Here is a 19,873-nt window from a genome sequence, read left to right on the forward strand (position 1 = left end):
CCGGTGGTTTTAAGGACGCTTGACCGACAAGCAAATGATGATTTGACATTTACAGAGCTCAAGCAGTGATGACGTTGACAATGCCACCCCAGCGCGACTACTCTTTCGCGTGGTGAGTTGTTCTCACAGAGAAGAAGATGTGCGTTTCGCGTTTGATACTGTTGATGCAGTGAAGGTGGAGTTGGCGCATGCTAGCAACTTCACTGAGTGTATGCATAACTAGATAAGAGTTAGGAGTGAGAAGCTCAGTAGGATACGTACGAATGAAGTCAACAGTTTATAAGAATCGTACACTGTGTTTGGCTCGTCTAATCGCGATCGCGCCTGCCCACACACAATAACACACACAACAAATTGTACATCACCACGTTAAGCTACCTCGCTCCATAGGTGGCTACCCCACTCAACATCACACCGCGTATCACCACCGCACCACACAGCACCACACGCCCCTGCATGAGACGCGAGCAGATCGCATGTTACACGGGACCCCCGCGTGTCCGGCGAAACGGAGACGCTCGCGCCGACGGCGCGACGGTTTAATGCGTGCTCGTGCATAATGGATACCGCAGGCACGCAGTGCGTCGCGACGAATGAGGCAATCCGCGCACGTCGGCGTCGTTAGGGGGCGTCGCGCGCGCGGAGACGGACGGGCGGGGGCGTGATTAACGGCACGGTTTAAGCGCCCCGTGACCTTAGTTTGGTGCGCGCCAAAGCGACGCCGAGCGACGAGCAAACGCCGCGTACAGAAGCGAAAGAGAAACCGACCAAAAGCAAACGCGTATATGCTCTGCGCAGCGGTGAAAGAAGAACGATGACCCAGAGCCGAACCTTAGGCGGTGCGAGGCGTGATTTCAATAATGTTCGCCGCTCTCACAGAACGCCCTGGAGATGTGCTCGGTATGCACTACAGTGAGGCGCGGAGCAGCGCGCGGTGGGGGGAGGGGGGTATGTACACCTACGCGTATGCGTTAACAGCTCGTAATGAATACGTGAGAATCGTGGCAACGAGGCACGGCGGCGCTGCCGGCTAATTAACGACGCGCCGTCCTCTTAGCTAATGGGCGCGGTCGACACGTATACGTCAGCGCCCTCTCGCACTCCACTCTGGCACCGGCGACGGGAATTCTCCTTGCCAGCCGATCGCATATTCACTAGCCCTAGGAATAGGAGCATGCTCGCGGCTTGTGCAACTACACACGCATAGGACGCGCCGTCGTGTGTCGATATGTGCAGAGTGGCGCGATTTGAATGTTATCACATTCGTTACGGTTGATCAAGGAATTTTTCTTGGCGTGATGGTCACTTGGTCCGCGACAATCATGACGGTGCTAGGCGGAGGAATCCTTCGGCTATCTAAGGTCAACTAGTCGTTGCAGCGTTCCGGCAAAAATGAACCCCGTTAGAGAATATTAATGCGAGTAAGTTAAGCTTGAAGTGATCATTTTCAAATCGCGTTAGACTGTGTGAACACGCGTTGCGACACGCCATGCGCGTCACTACGACGAGGCGACGTGATTGCATAGGGACGGAAGGTTATAACGACCTGATGGCATGCATACTATAACAAGCCAGATAGGAATAAAAGTGGCTCAAGAGACAGTGCTTTGGGAGTACTAACCGTATTAACTGCGTTGCCACAACTAATGGTCCTTAAAAGAGCAATAGTTGCTCCTTCAGAAACTATGGCCCCCACAAGAGATCACGAGCAGCATAGTTCCTCTTCGCATGGACTAACCTTTCGTCGCGAGGTCCGAGTGCTCTGGTTACTCCCGTTTTAATTAGTTTTAGTTTGGGGTGTAGGATCAAGCATGTCGTTTGTGTAGTATCGCCAGTACTGTTACAGGAAGAGCGCTGTTTACTTTACATGATTTTTCCGAGGTCTTAATTCAAGTTAACTGGAACTTATCCCACAGTCAAGACTTTCAGCATTTACACACTAAACAAATTTTCACCCATAAGGGTGTAAATCAGGTGTCCCCAGACGAACACCCATTTCCAATTGTTGGGTGCTAAAAAAGGGTGCAGAGATCAGCGACCTTAAGGAAGGGTGCAATTAATGATACTTTAGAGAATGTAATGGTTGCACCCTCATTAAAGGATACTATTTTTCCGTAACACCTCTACGAATGCATGTTGGAAGGGTGCTCCACATTGATTCACCCATGAAGCGAAAGCCTTGGCCTGATGCGCGCCCTCTAAACTTTCATGCTGTGCACCCTTCCTGAAGGGTGCTGATCTCTGCACCCTTTTTAGCCTTCAAAAGGGTGTTCGTCTGGGGACACTGATTTGCACCTTTATGGGTGAGAAATTGTTTAGTGTGTACTCTAACCCAGAAAACGAATAAAAGTTCCACAAAGGTTGTGCTTTCAATGTAACTGCGTTACCGCACCCATCGGTCTCCCAAAAAGCAACCTTTACTCTCTCAAGAGACTAACTACAAAGGGATGTCAGCCACAGTTGGGCTCCTCGTGAGTAAATTGTTTCCTCGAAAGGATTATGTGGCACAGTTACTCCCACTTCACTCGGTTTGGCTCAGATTGTTGCTTCGCATCAAGTGTGTAAATAAGGAGCTCCGGCCGTTTCACTGTATACCGACTGAGACAGATGATACGAATGTTTGTCATAGTATATATGGATCGATGTCCACTATTCCGAGGTGGGCAACTTCTTGAAGTCAGCCGAATGCGTGAGCAATAGACGTCGCTCTCCGGCACCCAACCGTGCCGCGTCTGCATCGTCCGCGAGAACTTCTGCTCGACGCGATTCGACGCCACGTAAGTCACATTCATGGCGTCGAATCGAAGTGGCGTGCGCCAAGTTCCACAGACTATATCATATACTCTGTGCGATTCCGTCCCTCGTCTGTGGATCGCCTCACCGAAACAAAGGCTTAGTACAGTCGAATCTAGTCAGTTAGAATTCGAATATATCCAACTTCTGGTTTATTCGAACCGATCATTTCGTCCAGTCAACATCGCATATTAAAAAAGGCTCTCCTTAAATTCAACCTGGAGTGGTTTGAAGAGATATATTTGTCCCTCACATCGTATTATGAAGAGTAGACTAACTTTCAGATGCCATGTTAAATAAATCAAGCAAAAATGTCATTCCGGCCCCGCGGTGTAGCCCACGTGAATAGACTGAAGTGCACATGGCCCAACCGTCACGCTCTCTTTCTTTGTCCCCGCGTCGCGTTTGGCACCAGATGGAGTTCGCGATACTATGGCATTAGGAGACTCTATAGTTACACTACGTATAGGGGTACTGCGGAAAAAGCCTTCACACACTGAAGATCTCACTTTCCACAAGCCCGATAAATCCTCGACTACATCTTTTCCTGGCCGCTGCAGGAGATAAAACTGCAGGACGGAGGCGAGGGACGCGGGGGTGGGGTCAAAGCGTCGCCCAGAGAGCACACGTCAGAAACGTCGCATATATACAGCGCGGACAGCGTGTTCAGCACTGATCGAGTCGGGACAACAAGAAGGAAAAGATAAGCGACATCCGAATAAACGCAGCGAAAGAGTCAGCCTACCGGTTGGGCTTTCTATCAAATTGTGGCGTCTAATGTGACGGGCGGGCACGTTGCCCAGCATGCTGTGCACAGACAGCACATGAAGGGAGTCCGCATCAGTCAGTCACGGGTCACGAACTTCGACGGTATGATGCACTCGCTAGTGCTCTGGCCACGGCCGGCGCTCGCGGCAAAGCTGCAGCGGCCGATGTCGCCCAAATGGCAGCCGGAGAAGTCTGCGGGAGGCCATTTCTTTACGTGACTTTCGCTGCAATGATAAACTGCGAGCTTGAGCGCAGAGCGATAATTGCCGGTATATGAGCACTTGGAGAGTGGCTCTTTTCGAACCGCCGTCGTTAGGGCAGCTTTCATTTCATAGAAGTTCCTGATGGCGATGAGTGAAAGAGGCCGGGTGCCCTGCGGCGCTTTGCGAAGGGAGGGGGGGGGGGGGCAGGAGAAAGCAATACAGCGAAGGAAGAAAAACGCTCACGCAAAGAAAAAAAGAAAAAAAAAAGGCGTATAGCAACGCTAATCGTCGTTTGGGCGAAGGAAGCACAGTTATAACATTATGTGGAGCCGCAGGGTTGGGCCATCGTTTTACCGGGGGCCCATTACCTCGTTTACTCTTCACACCGTACTTCACGCTATTGTAAATTGTAGAAGCTATTGTAGCTATTGTAGAAGCTATTGTAGCTATTGTAGAAGCTGTAAGGAGATTGTACTATATCACGCATGACGAAATGTCCTGTTATACGCAGCTTTCGCCACTATACGTGGAGGAGTTTCTTTAAAGGGTAATCTAACGTGGAACTTGACACCGCGAAAATTTACTGAAGAGCAGTTGCATATTTGGTGATCCGGTCGAGTACATCGTACATACTGCCTTTTTCCTACTTTCGCCAATAACAATTTTCTAAGCACGTGCAACCTACCCTGACTCGCTGTTTTTAGAAGAAGAGCTTCGCAGCCAGCTTCGCCCAGATCCAGCACACAGGAAGCGCAAAACAAGTCAGTAAATGCAGGTCTTATCTGGTAATTTAAATTTACACCTAAGAAAGAGCTGACATGGGATCGTGATGGCGGTACTGCAGACTAACTTGTAAATATGCGTTCTGCTTACTATCACCACAGGTGCGAAATTAACAGCCACTTTAGAGCACCACGAAATGCTAAAACTCAGTATATTGATAATACAACGCCAGCGGTCGCAATAACCAGACGTGCAGTATAGATCAATTTAGAATCATGCTTAGCTGTTGTTACCCTATGAACTTAAGTAACTGCGGGTGCTTCAGGCATTTATAATCCCTCAAACCGGCAACCTTAATGATTTGCTCCGTGCTTCAAGAATAAGCAGAAGACGAAAACTTTTTCCATAGTTGAGGTATCATAAGAGACCCCGTCCCGATGTATTTAGTCTAGATATAGTTGCAATGGTGGTTTTTTCTGCTCGCCTAGTAATAGGCACATTGTGCTAAAATTGTGGAGTAAAGTGCATAGGCTAAATTAAGTGACTGCTATGGTAAGCAGGCGCCGAAAGTATACTTTATATATTTTTTTGAATACCTACCACTTCTACCTAAACGAGCTTTACAAATCAGTGCGTCTAGTGGAATCAACTTTTCCACTGACTCTGCTCAATAGTCGTACTCTAAAAGCCGCATCTGTTGAAGGAATCAACACTTAGAAACGCGCGCTTTTGATGTATCACTGCCCAAATCCACATGACGTAACACATCGTACACTGCGAAGGTTTCCTGCGTAAGTTCCACGCACGCGATTCAAATTAGGCAGCAAGACACCACTCACTTTTTTTCACGCTTGCCAGCTCCCGTGTCCCGGAATCCCTTGGCGAAGGGGTTGTTGTCGATCTTCAGCTGGGTTATCTGCACACAGGAAGGAGGGTCCGCAAGGTGACACATCGTTCGCAGGTGAGGCAATGCGTTCGGGTTAAACGTATGCTTTATGAATGTGCATGAATTTACGCGTGTGATTCCGACCTCAAATGCAAGGAGTGAACAATGCGTGCTGTCCATCAGTTATCTCCCAGTTTCGTTTAGATGGTTGAGAGTTCGTAACCTGTAAATGTCTGCAGGTAAGTGTGGCGGTCGTATCAGATGACGCGAGCACTTTACCAGCTATTGAAACGAGGCGGCAAGCACTCTGTCGATTGAAGGCCGACAGGGAAGTCTCATTACCGCCTATAACACAGCCCCTTCCACGCAAGCTGCAGCTACTACTCTAAGTGACGAAGACCCGAACGAAGTGGACGAGAAGAACCAGATCACGTTACCGGCGATGCGTCCATTTAACACAATCACCATGCCGGACCCCGTAAGAGTGGCATTTTGTTAAGTACTGTAAAGCAGTACCCAAACACGGCGCTTCCATGATAATTTAAAATGAACTCCCTGTTCCCCTAAAGAATTTTTTACTTCTCCTCATTACACGTCAAAATTCTCTCCTTTCTTTTGATTTCCGCTTGGATATCAGGAACTCGAGCTTATTCTATACTCCACAGTGCTCTCGCTTTGCTTCTTAGCCAGTGACGTCGCCAAGGTGAGGCGAGGGTTGCCACCTTAAAAATTTTCCGAACCAAGAACAAATGTCACGAGCGCTTAGCTCAGATCTTGATTGGAGGATGTTTCGTGATACTGAAGCATCCACTGGACCGCTCGCTTCAATGAGGGCCCGCACTACGTTCATTCATTTAATTTTTCATGAATAGCAGCGCCAAAAAGGCATCATGCTTACCCAACATTTTAACGCCCCCCCCCCCCCCCCCCCCTTCATGATTCTGCTTGCTCCCCACCCATCCGGTCATCTGTGTGATCTGTCCCGTTGCTGTCCCTGCTTTTAACGTTGCTGTCACTTCCTGTATATCCCCTGCACCCTATATTGCATACGTTCCTAATGCACGTGCACTTTTCCGATGTCTTCCTCCCTTTGTTTCGCACTATGCAGCTTGCCTACTGTGTCAGCAGAATTCCGTACACTTCACTTAATGCGCGTTCAGATTTTGAAATGGACAGCTTTCAAAGTTCTCGCGATTGGAGCTCACATCCCACGGCTGCAGGGCAGACATCCTGTCTCACTTTCACGCATTCGAGGATGCCACCAACATGGCGCACGAACGACGAAGTTCAGTCTGGGAGCCACATATTACGATCGCGCATCTCCGAAGGCTCGTCAAGCAAACAGCGATCAGCGTCCACATAACAAAGGCCAAAAAGACGCGGGAGCGCGAACGATCGCGCGAGATACGCGGCCCAAAGACGGCAGCGAGAAAGTGCGCGTTTCTCGCGACAGTTTCCTCCTCGGATGCGAACGCTCCCGCTTGAGGTGTCGTGTCGGGCGCCATATCGCGTGACGCGGCGCGGTCATTTGGCGCGGCGCCTGAACCCGAGGCTAATGACGGAACGAGAGCGCGCGGCTGGGCCCTTCCTTTTTTCTCCGCACGGCGCGGTTGTATATTTGTGCCTCTCCACTGGGAGGCGCTTCGGGAGCATGTTGCACAAGGACGTCGCCCTTGCAAGTGCACGCTGGGACTTGGGGGCATACATCCTCCCCTCTTTCATCCCCCCATCCACTTCCCGTAGCTTCCTGTCCAATGCTGACAATGAAGACAGCGTGGACGTGTGCGCACGGCTTGCCGTCTTCCGTACTAAGGCGTTGTTTACGAAGAAGGAGCGGAAGCACCGCGATACTTGTCGGTCTGCGTGCCGTGTAAACGCACAATTTTGGGACACCAATTTTAAATTTTCCGCGCAAATGCTGTACAGGAACACTGCGCGTGACTACGAGAGAGATGGTGGACAGTATGAATTCACATCCACCGCGTGGAGTTCTTCAAAATTCATTAAAAATCCAAATGCTTTCTCTTTCATAGAGACGTCACCGCTACGGCCGGTATGTAACCTTACTACTGCCGCGATCCTCCACTATAAAAGGTAGTTCCCAAGCAGCAGGTGACGGAATCGAAAGAGCAAGGGACTCGGTCGTACGCAGCTCGTTGACAGCCATCTGGTTACATACACAGCACTCGTGAAATGCTGCCAGCGAGATCTGAAATGCATGTGGCAACCATTGTACACTCATATATTAGTGCTTCCGCAGCATAACCGCATTAAACTCTAAACCGGACAGCTAGATCCATCACCCCTAACACGCACCCTGAAAACTATACTCTGTGACGGTCGACTCGATCCATCACCCTGTCGAGGCAGTGCGGCAGCTACAGGAGTGAAGTATAGTATACAATATGTATACGCTGACGATAATCGGACGCCACGGTGTGATCAATCAATCTAACTGTAGATTGCGGGTAACTTCAAAAACGCGCTCCGGGGTTGACTCGGAACTCGCGACGTATATAGCGCAACGGCCCCTACGCAACCGTGTTCGTGCAACGTACTCACTTCCACTCCCTGCTGCACTCTCCAGATCAACGCCCCGTAACAGCCTCGTGTATAAGCTTGTGCATATATCTCTCTGAAGCCGCTGTCCGCGGATGCCGTGCTTGCAGTTAGAGGCACAGCCCCCCTCACCCCGATACGCATGCAGCAGCTTCCGAGGGCCCTAATCGCAGGCCATGTTTGTTGGCCCTGCACCGGTAATGAACGCGCTCGGCGGAAGCGCCCGCGCTGACGGACGACGTCACGTCAGCGTCTTCTCCTCCTTGACGACGCAGATGCACGAGTACATCCCCCCCCCCCCCCCCCCACACCCTCCCTCCTTTCCAGGGAATGGAGTTGTTTCCCCGCTCCGCCATCATCTTCCTCGACCTCCTAGTTTGGACACGCCCCTGTGGCCTTCTTCAGTCCTTCTGTCTTTTTTTTTGCTCCTTTTTAGGTTGTCTTCTTTCATTCCATCCTCTGGCTTTCTCAGCACTTCCGTCATGCTCCCCCGTCGAGCCCGAAGCAGGTGTGAAGGCTAAGTCGGTGCTCGCACGCGATGCTTAACGATGGCTTGGAGCGGTGGCAACCGGCGTCTTCCGAATCCTTAGGCTTAGAAGTAGGGAAGTTTACATCAAACGCTCTCTTCCGCTGTACAAGCTTTGCATAGACGTGTATTTGTGGAATCGAACTGGCGATTGGAATAACGTTATAGTAACTTCGTTTTTTAACTTTTCTTTCGCAATGAAGCATCGCGAGAAATCTATTTTCAGAGCTGAGCGAAACACTGGTGGTTTTGTGGCTTTTTAAAAACTAATCGAGCTGTAGCGAAACTTCAAGTACCGAATGCGTCCGCAGATCGAGTGCCAGAAGCACTACTTAGTCAGTATAGTTGAAGAACAGCGCGAAAACAAATTAATCAAGCCAAGGTCAGTTGCTATTTGGACTCACCAGACTTCTTTACCGGTAGATGGGGCACCAGACATGACAGACACCAGTATGTTTGAACGGTTAAGTCGATAGGAATTCTTAAAGGATGGCTAGTTAACAAAATCACGGCACTGAATACGACGATGGACAGACACAACCGTGCCGATAATAAAAACTACGTTGATGCAGTGTCCCCAGTTAGGGGTCTGGGGTCAGCGACAGCATCATGTCAGTGCACGACATATTCGACAATGCCGGTCTTTTCGTGAATGTTTTATGAATTTCTTACAGACTGGGTGCCTTTCAGCAGACACCTGATATCTGTTAGACTGAGCACGCGTTGTCCTTTATAGGCTATATATACACGGCCTCAGAAAACTGCGAATAGACTGCATAGTGGCTGGGGACAAGTTGACATAACTTGACAAAGTCAAGCACGTTATGCGCTATATTTGTTTAAATCTGGAGCGCGTTTGAAAAAGTCTGCATGAAGATCACGGATGAGAACAGCCGATAGAACGTCCTAATGAAACTCGATAATTCTACAGACATTACACTCCACTGCGACCTTGTACTGCCCAAAGAGAAGATATCGCGATGCAGCGGGCAGTTTCTTATCTTTTTTTTTTTCATGTTAGCCTGTCACCCCCAACAAGGCCTCTCGTGATAAAAAAAAAAGCGATTTCATGTGCCTTTCTATATACGCTTTCAGGGTTGGCGAACTTTGTTGGGCGCCCGTAGCAGTGGCATTTGACACTCGTTCTATGGGGAACTTGCGCTGAAGTTTGCAGTGCCGATTGCAGCGCCATAACACACTGCCTAGCGTGAAGAGCAAGCAGTTTTGGGTAGTACTATTAGTACTTTTCCGCGCCACCTTCAGGCGCTTATTGGCGTGAGCCTCCGCGCTCTGTCGAAGGCGCACGTGCCGTGCGTCAGCTATCTGGGCTACGCCGAGAGAAGCTAGGCAATGAATGCTGTCAGCCAAACGCGGGTATCTAATCGCGCAGAATGTGTTCTCGCGTTTGCAGCGGCCCAAGCGGCTGACAAAAGCAGTTTTGAGTCACCGGATGGAACAATTGCAGTGCCACCTTGGCAGCGCAGTTTCCCCATACCGACCGCGGATGAGCTCCGTAAAAGATGTGCTGTTAATCTTCGAGCAAACACCCCCTTCGGGGATGCCGGTCTCTGATGCGCGTACACGCATTAAAGCGGGGCCCACACACGAACTGCACTTTTACGAGCTTCATGCTTGCTTGGGAAAAAAAGAGACAAGGGGAAAAAAGAAGAAGAAACTAAGAAAACAAAAACACGAGAAACGACCAACATCGATTTCCTTCGCCAAGCGCCCTCCCAGTAAGCCAAGTATAACGTTGCGGCGACCCTTCGACACTACGCGGAGCAAATTATTCACGCGAGGCCAGTAGGTCGATCGTCATCGCGTCATAAAACGCGGCGTCGACGATGGCTGAGCGTTCAATGGTACGCATCGGTGCTGACGGCGCAAGCAGTACGGGCGTGCGGTATACAGTGTACGTACAAGCGAGGGAAACTCGTCAACGGCCCGCGACATGGACGCGTCCGTGTCCATTGCGGTCCAATAGCTGCCTATAGGCGCACGATGCATATTGCATGCGCATGAGGTGCACTCTACAGCCCGAGCCCGTACAGGTAACGGCGATATTGAAAGGAACGCGCATTCAGCATTGCACCAGTAATTATTAAACATTTGAGTATGACTGAGAGGCACACTTTTCCGCCTTTACTAAACAGTTCTTTTTTTTCTCGACGAATACTCCCAATGAGATGGTTTTATATTCAATGTATACAAATAACAGCAAGACTTGTTTTCGTGTTCCATCTTAGTGCACCCTTACATATCGCTTCTGCATGCATGCACCCTTTGTCCAAAGCATTGGACCCAAATGGTTTAAACTTTAAACTGTGTAGTGGAGCACTTGCAGCGACCGTGAATACAAAGGTTCTTGAGTGGTGACGTCTAGGATGTATGTCACCCTAAACAAAGATTTAGAGTTTTATGGATGCTACAAGTGTTGCATGCTGCATCAGCGAAAATCAAGATATGGAGCCTGAGTAAAGGCCTTTCACTAAAGGTGTACGTGCAGCAGTTATTAAGACAAATATTGAAGAGCTAAGCTTACCGGCTTGGCGCATTAATGAGCGAAAGCTGTTGTTGTATGGATTTCAGCCGTAAGCGAAGGCCTTGCCGCGCTAAGTCGAATGAGCAAAATCTGTTCTGGCCACCCGTCGTCTTCCATCCTCTCTTTCTACTTTCTCTCGCACTTTCCCTCTTCCTCCTGTTCCCTAAATGCGGAAGGGGGGGGGGGGGGGGTTGTCTTTGTCCACTTTTCCACCTGCCATAGTTGCCAGGTGGCGGCGACTGAACAGAATTCAAACGCATTTGATTAATTCAGTAAAATTAATTTAATTCGGAGGTGTTTCGTAGATGTGTCGTTGTGGGCAATATTCCCGAAGTATCATTAATAAAACGTAGCCATTAAGAGCAGCTAAGCCAAAGCGATGCGTCTTCCGATCAGCGAGCAGCTGGAATTTCGATTATTGATTCACTAGTTGGTTGATTGATCGATTACTCGATTGGCTGAAAGATTCATTGATTAACTGATCGATGCGCGGCGAAGACAAGTGGCGGAAAAAAGATTCTCACAGGGACTAAATTGCGGAACGCCTTTTCGGGTCAACGGAGCAGTATTCGGGTGTAAAAACAGCGCTGTCGGACTGGATTGTAAACTGGAAATGCATCGCAACAAATGCACGCGACTTCGTTATCGGAGGCAGTGAACCCCGGCACGCGCCGTGGACACAGGGACCGAAAAGCAATACCCCGTTTTATGTTCGGAGCGAGTAGAAACACACAAAGGGGAAAGCAACACAGCCTCAGCACCAAAAGCGAGCGCAAACACACAACTCTGCCAAGCTTTGCGAAGCTGTTTAAAAGCTGAGCATTCTCGACCAAAGCGCCGTTCTCGGCATTTTTCATCTTTTCGCAGTGCATGCTCTGCTAGCTGTGAGCACAATGCTGTACGCTCTGTGCAGGAGTAGAAAAACAATACCAAGTTTAGTGATCTTTTTTTTTTTACCCATTCCCGGCTTTACGTCAACTTTATTTTCTTATTTCTTTTTATGACACGACGGCTGCGCACTCGAGTTTAGGAATCAATTCGTCATCCGGTAAACGCGCTTAGACGGCAACTAATTTCATGACGCCGTGCAACGTACGCCAGGAAAAGTGGATTTACAGCGGATGAAATTGGGCCTCGCAGCTGGCAAACTAACCGAAGGCATATGCGTCCCGTAACTAAAACCACATTACGTTCCTTCGGAGTTTTTTTGTTTTTGTTTTTCTGAATCGCAAAATAAATAAAAATCCACAACTCACTACGACTCAAGCGTCTCGTCACAGCGAACGGCAACGAAATGAAGGGGCGTATTATGCTTTCACGCTTTAAAGTTTTGCACCCCACCACCATAGTTTTGCGTCGCTATATAGTTGTGCAGGTAGTGGCTTCTTATTATACACCGCGACGAACCTACACTTTCTCCTTTTGTTTTTGTTCATTGCATTTAAAAAGCGTCAGCTCTCTCGCCGACGTACACGCAGGCATACCCGTCCAACGAACTGCAATGATTTACTCTGCTTCCAGCAACTATGCACATCTCGCCGAGGAGACTGATTTACCGCCCACATTCGACTGACGTGCGGAACTGCCTGCTGTAATTGCAGCTATACAGAGCGGTGCTACAGGACGCTGCAGCTCTTTTGCCGTCTCTGCTCTACAGTTTTATTACGCAAGTGGGAAGCTGCGACCTGGATTTTGCGGTGCGGGAGGTGCCTTTTCTGACAGTACAATTTTCGCCCCTAATGGAATAGAGCTCGTTAAAACGCGAGAGAATGTTATGACTAAGGGAACTGCGCAGTTCGGCTGAGCGCGCGCACGGCGACGCGGCCAGTGCATGCGGATCTGTACCTTACTTAATAGAGGGGAACATGGGCAGGAATCTGAGCAGAGCGTCGCTCGGACGCTTTATAGCCCACGGTAGTGCGATCCAGTCTGAGTGGCAATTAGAGCAGTGCTTGACAAGCTTGCATATTTCTTTTGATTTGAACATACTCGGTATATTCATTGCACATTCGTTCTAAGGATTGTTTTCTTAAGCACTACGCAATAGATTTTATGCCGGATAGTCGAAGTGTCGTCTTACATTGCCAGTGATCTTAATTAAAATGGATTAAGCGAATTCAAGTGAAAGAGGTTCATATGATTTTTTGGACCACTGTCATGCACGAGAGCATACAACATTCTGGTGCTGTGTTTTGGTACAGAACCTGTCTACATACGTCTAAGCCAAGCAGGCCTGAGGCCACAACAGGACGCTGATGAAAACGAGACGGTTCGGGCGATCATGAGAGACATGACTTTTATCGCTATACAACCTATGGAATTGTTTGTTGAGCAGAAGATGAACGTGGATGTTTTCAGTCACGACTTACTACGCAGTTGAAGTGGAGAAAGTTCCTCACGTAGCTAATGCGATGAAACAATAAAATTAATAACAAAAATAACATTCGCTTGGATAGGGACGTGGCACGAATATGATGGGACATGCGTGCAATCGCCCTCCCCCCAATCACTTATGTATGGCAAACTACGGACTATCACACGTGCCTCACTAAACACACCTGTCGAGTCTGGGCAGTTCAGTCGCTTATGCACTTGAGGCACACATCATCTATTTCAGAGTTCAGGCTATCATAAGCTTATGTGTTCGGTTAGGGAATGTTAGTGGTAGAGCGTTTTGCGTTAAGACAACGAGGAAGACGACTTTGATCTATTGCAGAGCTACAGGCTGCGCTGCACACCTTTTCGTTCTGGTAGGCGGTGACGGCGATGAATTCAGTCTCCTTGAACACGTACGTCCGGAAGGTGCTGTACGGCAGTTTGAGGATGTCGTTGGCCCGCACCAGGTGGAACCGCGGCTGGTACTTGTGCATCGAGTTCAGGATGGTCTGCAACAAAAAGGGTGCAAAATTAGATACCCGCTCCTTCAGCGGATAAAGTCAAGTGCCGAGCAAGTAATTACGCATTCTGCTTTACCATGCGCGAAGCACGTTTATTTGCAAAATCGTGGTGAGTTTCAGGAGTGATTCCTGCAGCGCTCTACGGCCACAAATCAACGGCGAATGCCCCTGTATATTTTTGCCAGACAAAGTGCTATAGTGGTGAGGAGGGTAGTTGAACTTCAGTCGCTGCTGTCACATGCAGCTGTTCCAACATCCTAAGTCACCTGGACGAATTGAAATCTGGGGACCGTGGATAGAGATGCGCGATTTCATCGATTCCTATTATACGCCCGGACAAGTTTCGACACAACCTGCGCTCGCGTACGCAGGCGCTTTCGTAGACACTGCCGGCCACGGCGGCGCCACAAGTGACAGCCTGGCTGATTTGCAACGGTCCCGCCGTATAGCACCGCTCGCAAACGACGCACAGAGCGCTTCTGCATGTTCAGACCTCAACGTGAGCCCGGACAGCGCTGTAGCCTGTATGGCGCCCGTTCAGTACAGACGCCTGACGCAGAAACGAACACATTATTCTTGTGCATTCTGAAATAAGAAACACGGAGTCGAACTTCGTGTTTCCATGCCGGAGATAAGGATGACGGTGGTAACGTTGATACGGCGATTAACGAATTTAACGGAAACGATTAGAACTCCCAGTCCAAAAACACGACAGAAAATTTTCTGTTACAACAGATTTTCTGTAATGAACTTGTAGTGACAAAAGAAATGCGTGCAGTGCTGTTACTACAGAAAAATACTACAAAACTACAAACTACAAAAAAAATACTACACAAAACGTTGCAAAACAACAGAAAAATCTGTCTCGCGACAAAACGACAAAATATTTTGTCGTATTTTGACACCGTTCTCTCGTTTTTTCGACTGGGGCTATACTGCACATGCATGCCATGATATAGCTGACGACGAAAGGGAATGCAGAAGCAGCAAGCTGTAAATGTGCATGGTGGAGGTGAATTTATTGTTACCTCATGAGCCCGGCTAAGGATGATTGGGCCGTGAGCCGTGTAACGCTGGGGACCAATTGAAGTTCGCTTTTATAGATGTATTACCGCATTCTGACGACAAAGACATTACTTTCACTGAAAAGGTACCTTTTGTAAGCTAGAGAGGGTCCCAATATGCAATAAGTGTGTTGCCATATAACCGGTAGATTTCGCAAGTAAACTGCAGAGAGTGGACATTGAGTCCATACGCGGATCTCAGAGGCTATGGGCCACGCCGCCATTATATTCAATGCAGCGATCACAGAGTCGTGTTCGTAGTAGACGTCACGAGCTTGAGTCGAGTGGCGGGAAATATTTGAAACGCGGTTTTCTGACGAAAAAAAAATGTGTTTTTTACCACCCGAAAAACATCAACATGCCCACAACGAGCCACAGAAACGTTTTTATTGTGAACGAAAAATGGGTCAAATTCTGAGTATCTCTTTAAGTTGCACCAAGTGTAATTTTACGCTCGTATTTTAGCGGACAAAACTTTTCTCGGTGAGCTGAGGGTCTGCTGTTTCGAATAGTTTGCAAGCGAAAATCTCTGTCGGGTAATGCGGAGAATAGAAATACATCTTCTGCCGGGCTTTCTCTGTGCATACTGGACTACAGCGTCTGAGAGCATAATGGAGAACACTGAAAATCCTCCCCTTCACTTTTGTTAATTGCGCTTCGCTCCCCACTTTCACGTCGCAGCTAAATCTAGGGGATTAGCAAATGATCGCCAAATACTGTTTTATAAATATATTCGCAAGCACTGGGAAGGCCCAGGACAATGAAGCTCAGTGGCATATAATTCGTATAGACGTGCGCGCAGTGTAACTGCATGTTTCCAGTAAAAGAAAAAGGAGATTAAAAAAACGAATAGTGACGTAGCAGACCGCCCCAGGGCACCACGCACTACGCCTAAACTGACGTGAAGGCAGTTAGTGCCTTTCGCAAAACTTATATGTTCTTCGTATTCTCGTCGCCCAGTTATGACGACTGGAGTTTCGCTTCTGTGCGAGAACAGGCTTAAATATATGAGTAGTCTCATTCGTGCACACCGCTGTTGCAGGATGCACAGTGGTGTGCAATGAATAATGAAGAAGATACACGGCGAAGGAATACGGACAGCTGTCCAGAAGCATCGGAGTTCACAAGGACCTGTTCCGATTACATATTAGTGACGTCATGGCACTCACCGCTGTCCGCCTGCTGAAAGCGTATATTCGTGCTGTAAGCGTAAGAAGGGCAGACGACACAGTGAGCCGAAAAGATGGCAGTGCGATGTCAACCATACGGTTTTTTAATATTAGAGGGAAAGCTGGCGGCGCTGCACATCCCCACCATGATGATGTGAAGGAATGCCGGGAAGACTAAGTTTCCCGGTGTCTGCTTTGGCAACTCTTGGGCATAGAACGTGGAATCAGCCGCAACAATACGGCTCTTCTCGCGGAAAACCTAAAAAAAAAAATAATGACATGAAAGTTTCGACACCAGCCTAACACGCGTTAAATTTGTTGAAGAATTTATTAAAGTAATTTAATCTGCGAGAAGAGGAAAGCATTGCGGCTCAGCTACAGCATCCGAGGCAGAATCGACGTTTTAGGGTCATCACTAGCCAAGCCAAGTACGTAATCTTGCCTACCCGGCATTCCCGCGGTGGATGAAGTGCTCGTTAAGGAACTCCCATAGACGGTGGTCCCAACTCTTCCTCCAGGCAATAGTAAGAAACTCTATGGTCTCAGCAGAAAACCTCTCGACAGCAGCGCCCTCTGCCTCGTAAAAAAGCGCCGCTTTTATCGTTTGAGTTCTAGAACAGTTTGCGCCTGTCATGCACCAAGAGCACAAGGAAAACTGTGGTTGCTGGACGTAGCGCGAATTTTATTCGAAATCAGCGATCGTCTGAAACCACAATATACACTTAAGAAAATCCGTGCTGCTTACTGGCTCACTAGCCAACCGCGGATAAGCGCTGCTCACATAAAGTGCGATTCATTTTTCCAAACGGCCCGAAAAAAAAAAAGACACGTGAACAATATCAGTCCATTTTTTTGTAATATATCTCGGATATGTGTAATACAACCGAAGTATACGTGAACAGAGCAGAATGACGACATACGTAGAACGACCAACACAACAAGAGCCGTTCTTTGTGTGTCCGTCGTGTTTTTGCGCTGTTTTTTTGTTTTTTCCTAGATGCTGTACCAACTAGCTCAAAATGCGGATTTTACTCCAGCCTGTAAAAGACGTTGGTTTGGTTTGGTTTATGGGGGTTTAACGTCCCAAAGCGACTCAAGCTATGAGGGATGCCGTAGTGAAGGTCTCCGGAAATTTCGACCACCTGTGGTTCTTTAACGTGCACTGACATCGCACAGCACACGGGCCTCTAGAATTTCGCCTCCATCGAAATCCGACCGCCGCGGCCGGGATCGAACCCGCGTCTTGCGGGCCGGCAGCCGAACGCCGTAACCACTCAGCCACCGCGACGGCTTATAAAAGACGTTGGATCCGGTAAAGATAAGTTAATGGCACAGGACGTGAGCGAAAAGCCGTTTATTCATAACGTTTCGGGCGGGGCCCGGCCTTCGCCAAAGCGAACATTTCGTGAGTGGTAGCAGCATCAGGCTTTTACGCCAGCAACTATCAACACCACTTTTACATATCATAGCGCCTTCTTCTGAAATGTTTAAGACAGTTGAGAAGAAGGCGCTATGAACCAGAAGCGATATGCTTATGAAGCAGACGGACACACGCTTAAAAATATAAGGGTTTACCCTAGTTATGCAACTCCTTGTTATGTTTCAAGCGTGTGTCAGTCTGCTTTGTAGGTATTCATCATATGCACGCTGAATCGACAAAATATTCGAGCGGGCAGCATACGTGTTTATTAGCTGAAAAAGTGGACTCTGTTATTCATTAAAAAAAAAGAAACGAAATGACGAATGGGAAATGTGCTGCAATGCATCTTGCGCATGCTCAAATTATGCCGATAGTGCCTAAATTCGGGCGTATTGTAAGATAGCATCTGTTGCGCTCCTCATTTCATGATGGCTACATAGCTTGGCGCCTGACACGCAGGGACCACTATATTCTTGCAAGTGCCGGCCGAAGAAGCCACTGCAGTGTTGTTTTCGAAGCTGCTTTATTTTTAATCTCTCTTGCCCCTCTCGCTTCCTTTTTATTTTATTTATTTATTTGCTGCCGTCAAAACCAGACCTGCTAGTTGCTAACGTACATTTTAGCTTGCTAGCATGACCGGTGGTATCTCAAAAGCGACGGCTCACGGGTACGCTGATGTAGCTGAGTTGCATAGGATGAAGTGTGCCAGACAATGATGGTAATAAAGGAAAACTGCGGAACTTCATCGGTCAGACAGAGAGAGGTTATTCAGGAGAGGCAAGAGCAAATACGATTTCTTATAGGCTTTTCTCCTTATGTATTGCCCTTTAGGGGGACATGTCTTCACGTTAACGAGGCAGCTCGCAGACCTCCCGCACAAGAGGTGCACCCATCAGGGTCGGATCTTGCCAGAGGCAAAATAAACGCTTCAACTTGAAGGACGTAAGAAAAATAAATTTGCATAAAACTTGTATACGTATCACGGTACCGGAGGATGAAGGGAGAGGGGAAACGTCTGAATAAACACAGACAGACTTCCACTCTATGCAGGGTCTCAGGTGCAGGGCACAGAACACAACTGGTCAGAATCTAGAGAGGAAGACAACGTCAGCTTAGACTGGTCCTAAACTTTATATTTTCGTCCTGCCATTCATTCCTTCAGATCTTCAAATTCAAGCCTTTATTTCGCCTCTGGTTAAGTTCTGTCCCTGGCTATTGCAGCTGATATAAAAGCTCCGCTGCCTGGTTAACAAGAAGACACAACAGCAACGGGCAAAATTTGGCGAAAACGATAAACTATTCAAGTAGTACACAACTCAAGAACCTAACGGCAAATGCCCTTCAAAGGAGACCTTGCAGTCAATGGTGTCGACCCATTTTCATGAATCCGTGGCTAGTAATTTAACCCTTTTCACACTAGCGTGACAGAAGATCACCCACGGATTGACTAGTGTGACAGCTGATTAACCATGGATTAACTAGCATGACAGGAGAGCAACCACGGAATAAGCGTCACGTCAAGGAAATGAGTCGAAGCCATTATCTGGAGAAGCTCATTTGAATGTAATTGGCCGCTTGCTTCTAGAGTTGACAGGACCGCAACGGGCAGCGTACGAAAAAACACAAGACACTGCACAGTAGAAAAGAATTCAATACAACAGTTCGCAAAGCCTGATCAGGGAAGAAAACCGGATGCGTCAGAACGCCCCGAGAGTAGATTTTCCGCAAGGAAAGTAAACGTGTTAATCGGGGACAGAATGCAATCAGAAGGCAGCTCTGTTTAGAAAATAATCACGTCTCTACTGCATACATGTGCGAATCCTTATCGTTGTCGCTCCCGCATGCGAGGCAATAGAGAGGTTTCATATGGTACTGAGATATTAGCGGACACGGATTAAGGTATGCTTGTTGCGCACGCGCCCCACATATCCTCGCCTCTTGCCAATGAGCGTGCGAAACAGGCACACGCTAATCGGGTATACGTCTACGCTAATACATCTCCGCAATGCTAAAACTCTCCAACAAGATGCACTCGACCATGGAAGAGTTAAGACTTGGGAGCAAAACCTGCTTCTCATACATACTAAACAAAAAAGAGTAAAAAGGGGGTAAGCTGTGCTCTAGTGCACTACCTGTTATATAAAAGGAAGTGCGCTACAGGACAGATTACTCACATTTAGCGCACGACAGATTACTCACTTTTTACCCCCATAAAGGCGTATTCGTGTTTAGAGTGCATATATACTAACACCCGCAATGGAAGGAGGATGTTGCTAGCTCGCCAGCCTCCTTTCTCCTCTCGTCTCTTGAATGTATAGATACG

General features: G+C 48.2%; 1 protein-coding gene across 2 annotated transcripts in view; it reads right to left on the reverse strand.

Annotated features, from left to right (window-relative positions):
* Positions 1–19,873, reverse strand: part of LOC144121187 (uncharacterized) — a 113,338-nt gene that overhangs the window by 9,830 nt on the left and 83,635 nt on the right. For both annotated transcript variants that reach the window (XM_077654259.1, XM_077654258.1), the window contains exons 3-4: positions 13,739–13,885; positions 5,327–5,403 (exon numbers count right to left, since the gene is read on the reverse strand). In XM_077654259.1, coding sequence (XP_077510385.1) covers positions 5,327–5,403; positions 13,739–13,885 — 224 coding nt within the window. The remainder of the gene's footprint in view (positions 1–5,326; positions 5,404–13,738; positions 13,886–19,873) is intronic.

Source organism: Amblyomma americanum, chromosome 2 (assembly GCF_052857255.1).
Source record: "Amblyomma americanum isolate KBUSLIRL-KWMA chromosome 2, ASM5285725v1, whole genome shotgun sequence".
In the NCBI taxonomy this organism is placed as follows: domain Eukaryota; kingdom Metazoa; phylum Arthropoda; class Arachnida; order Ixodida; family Ixodidae; genus Amblyomma; species Amblyomma americanum.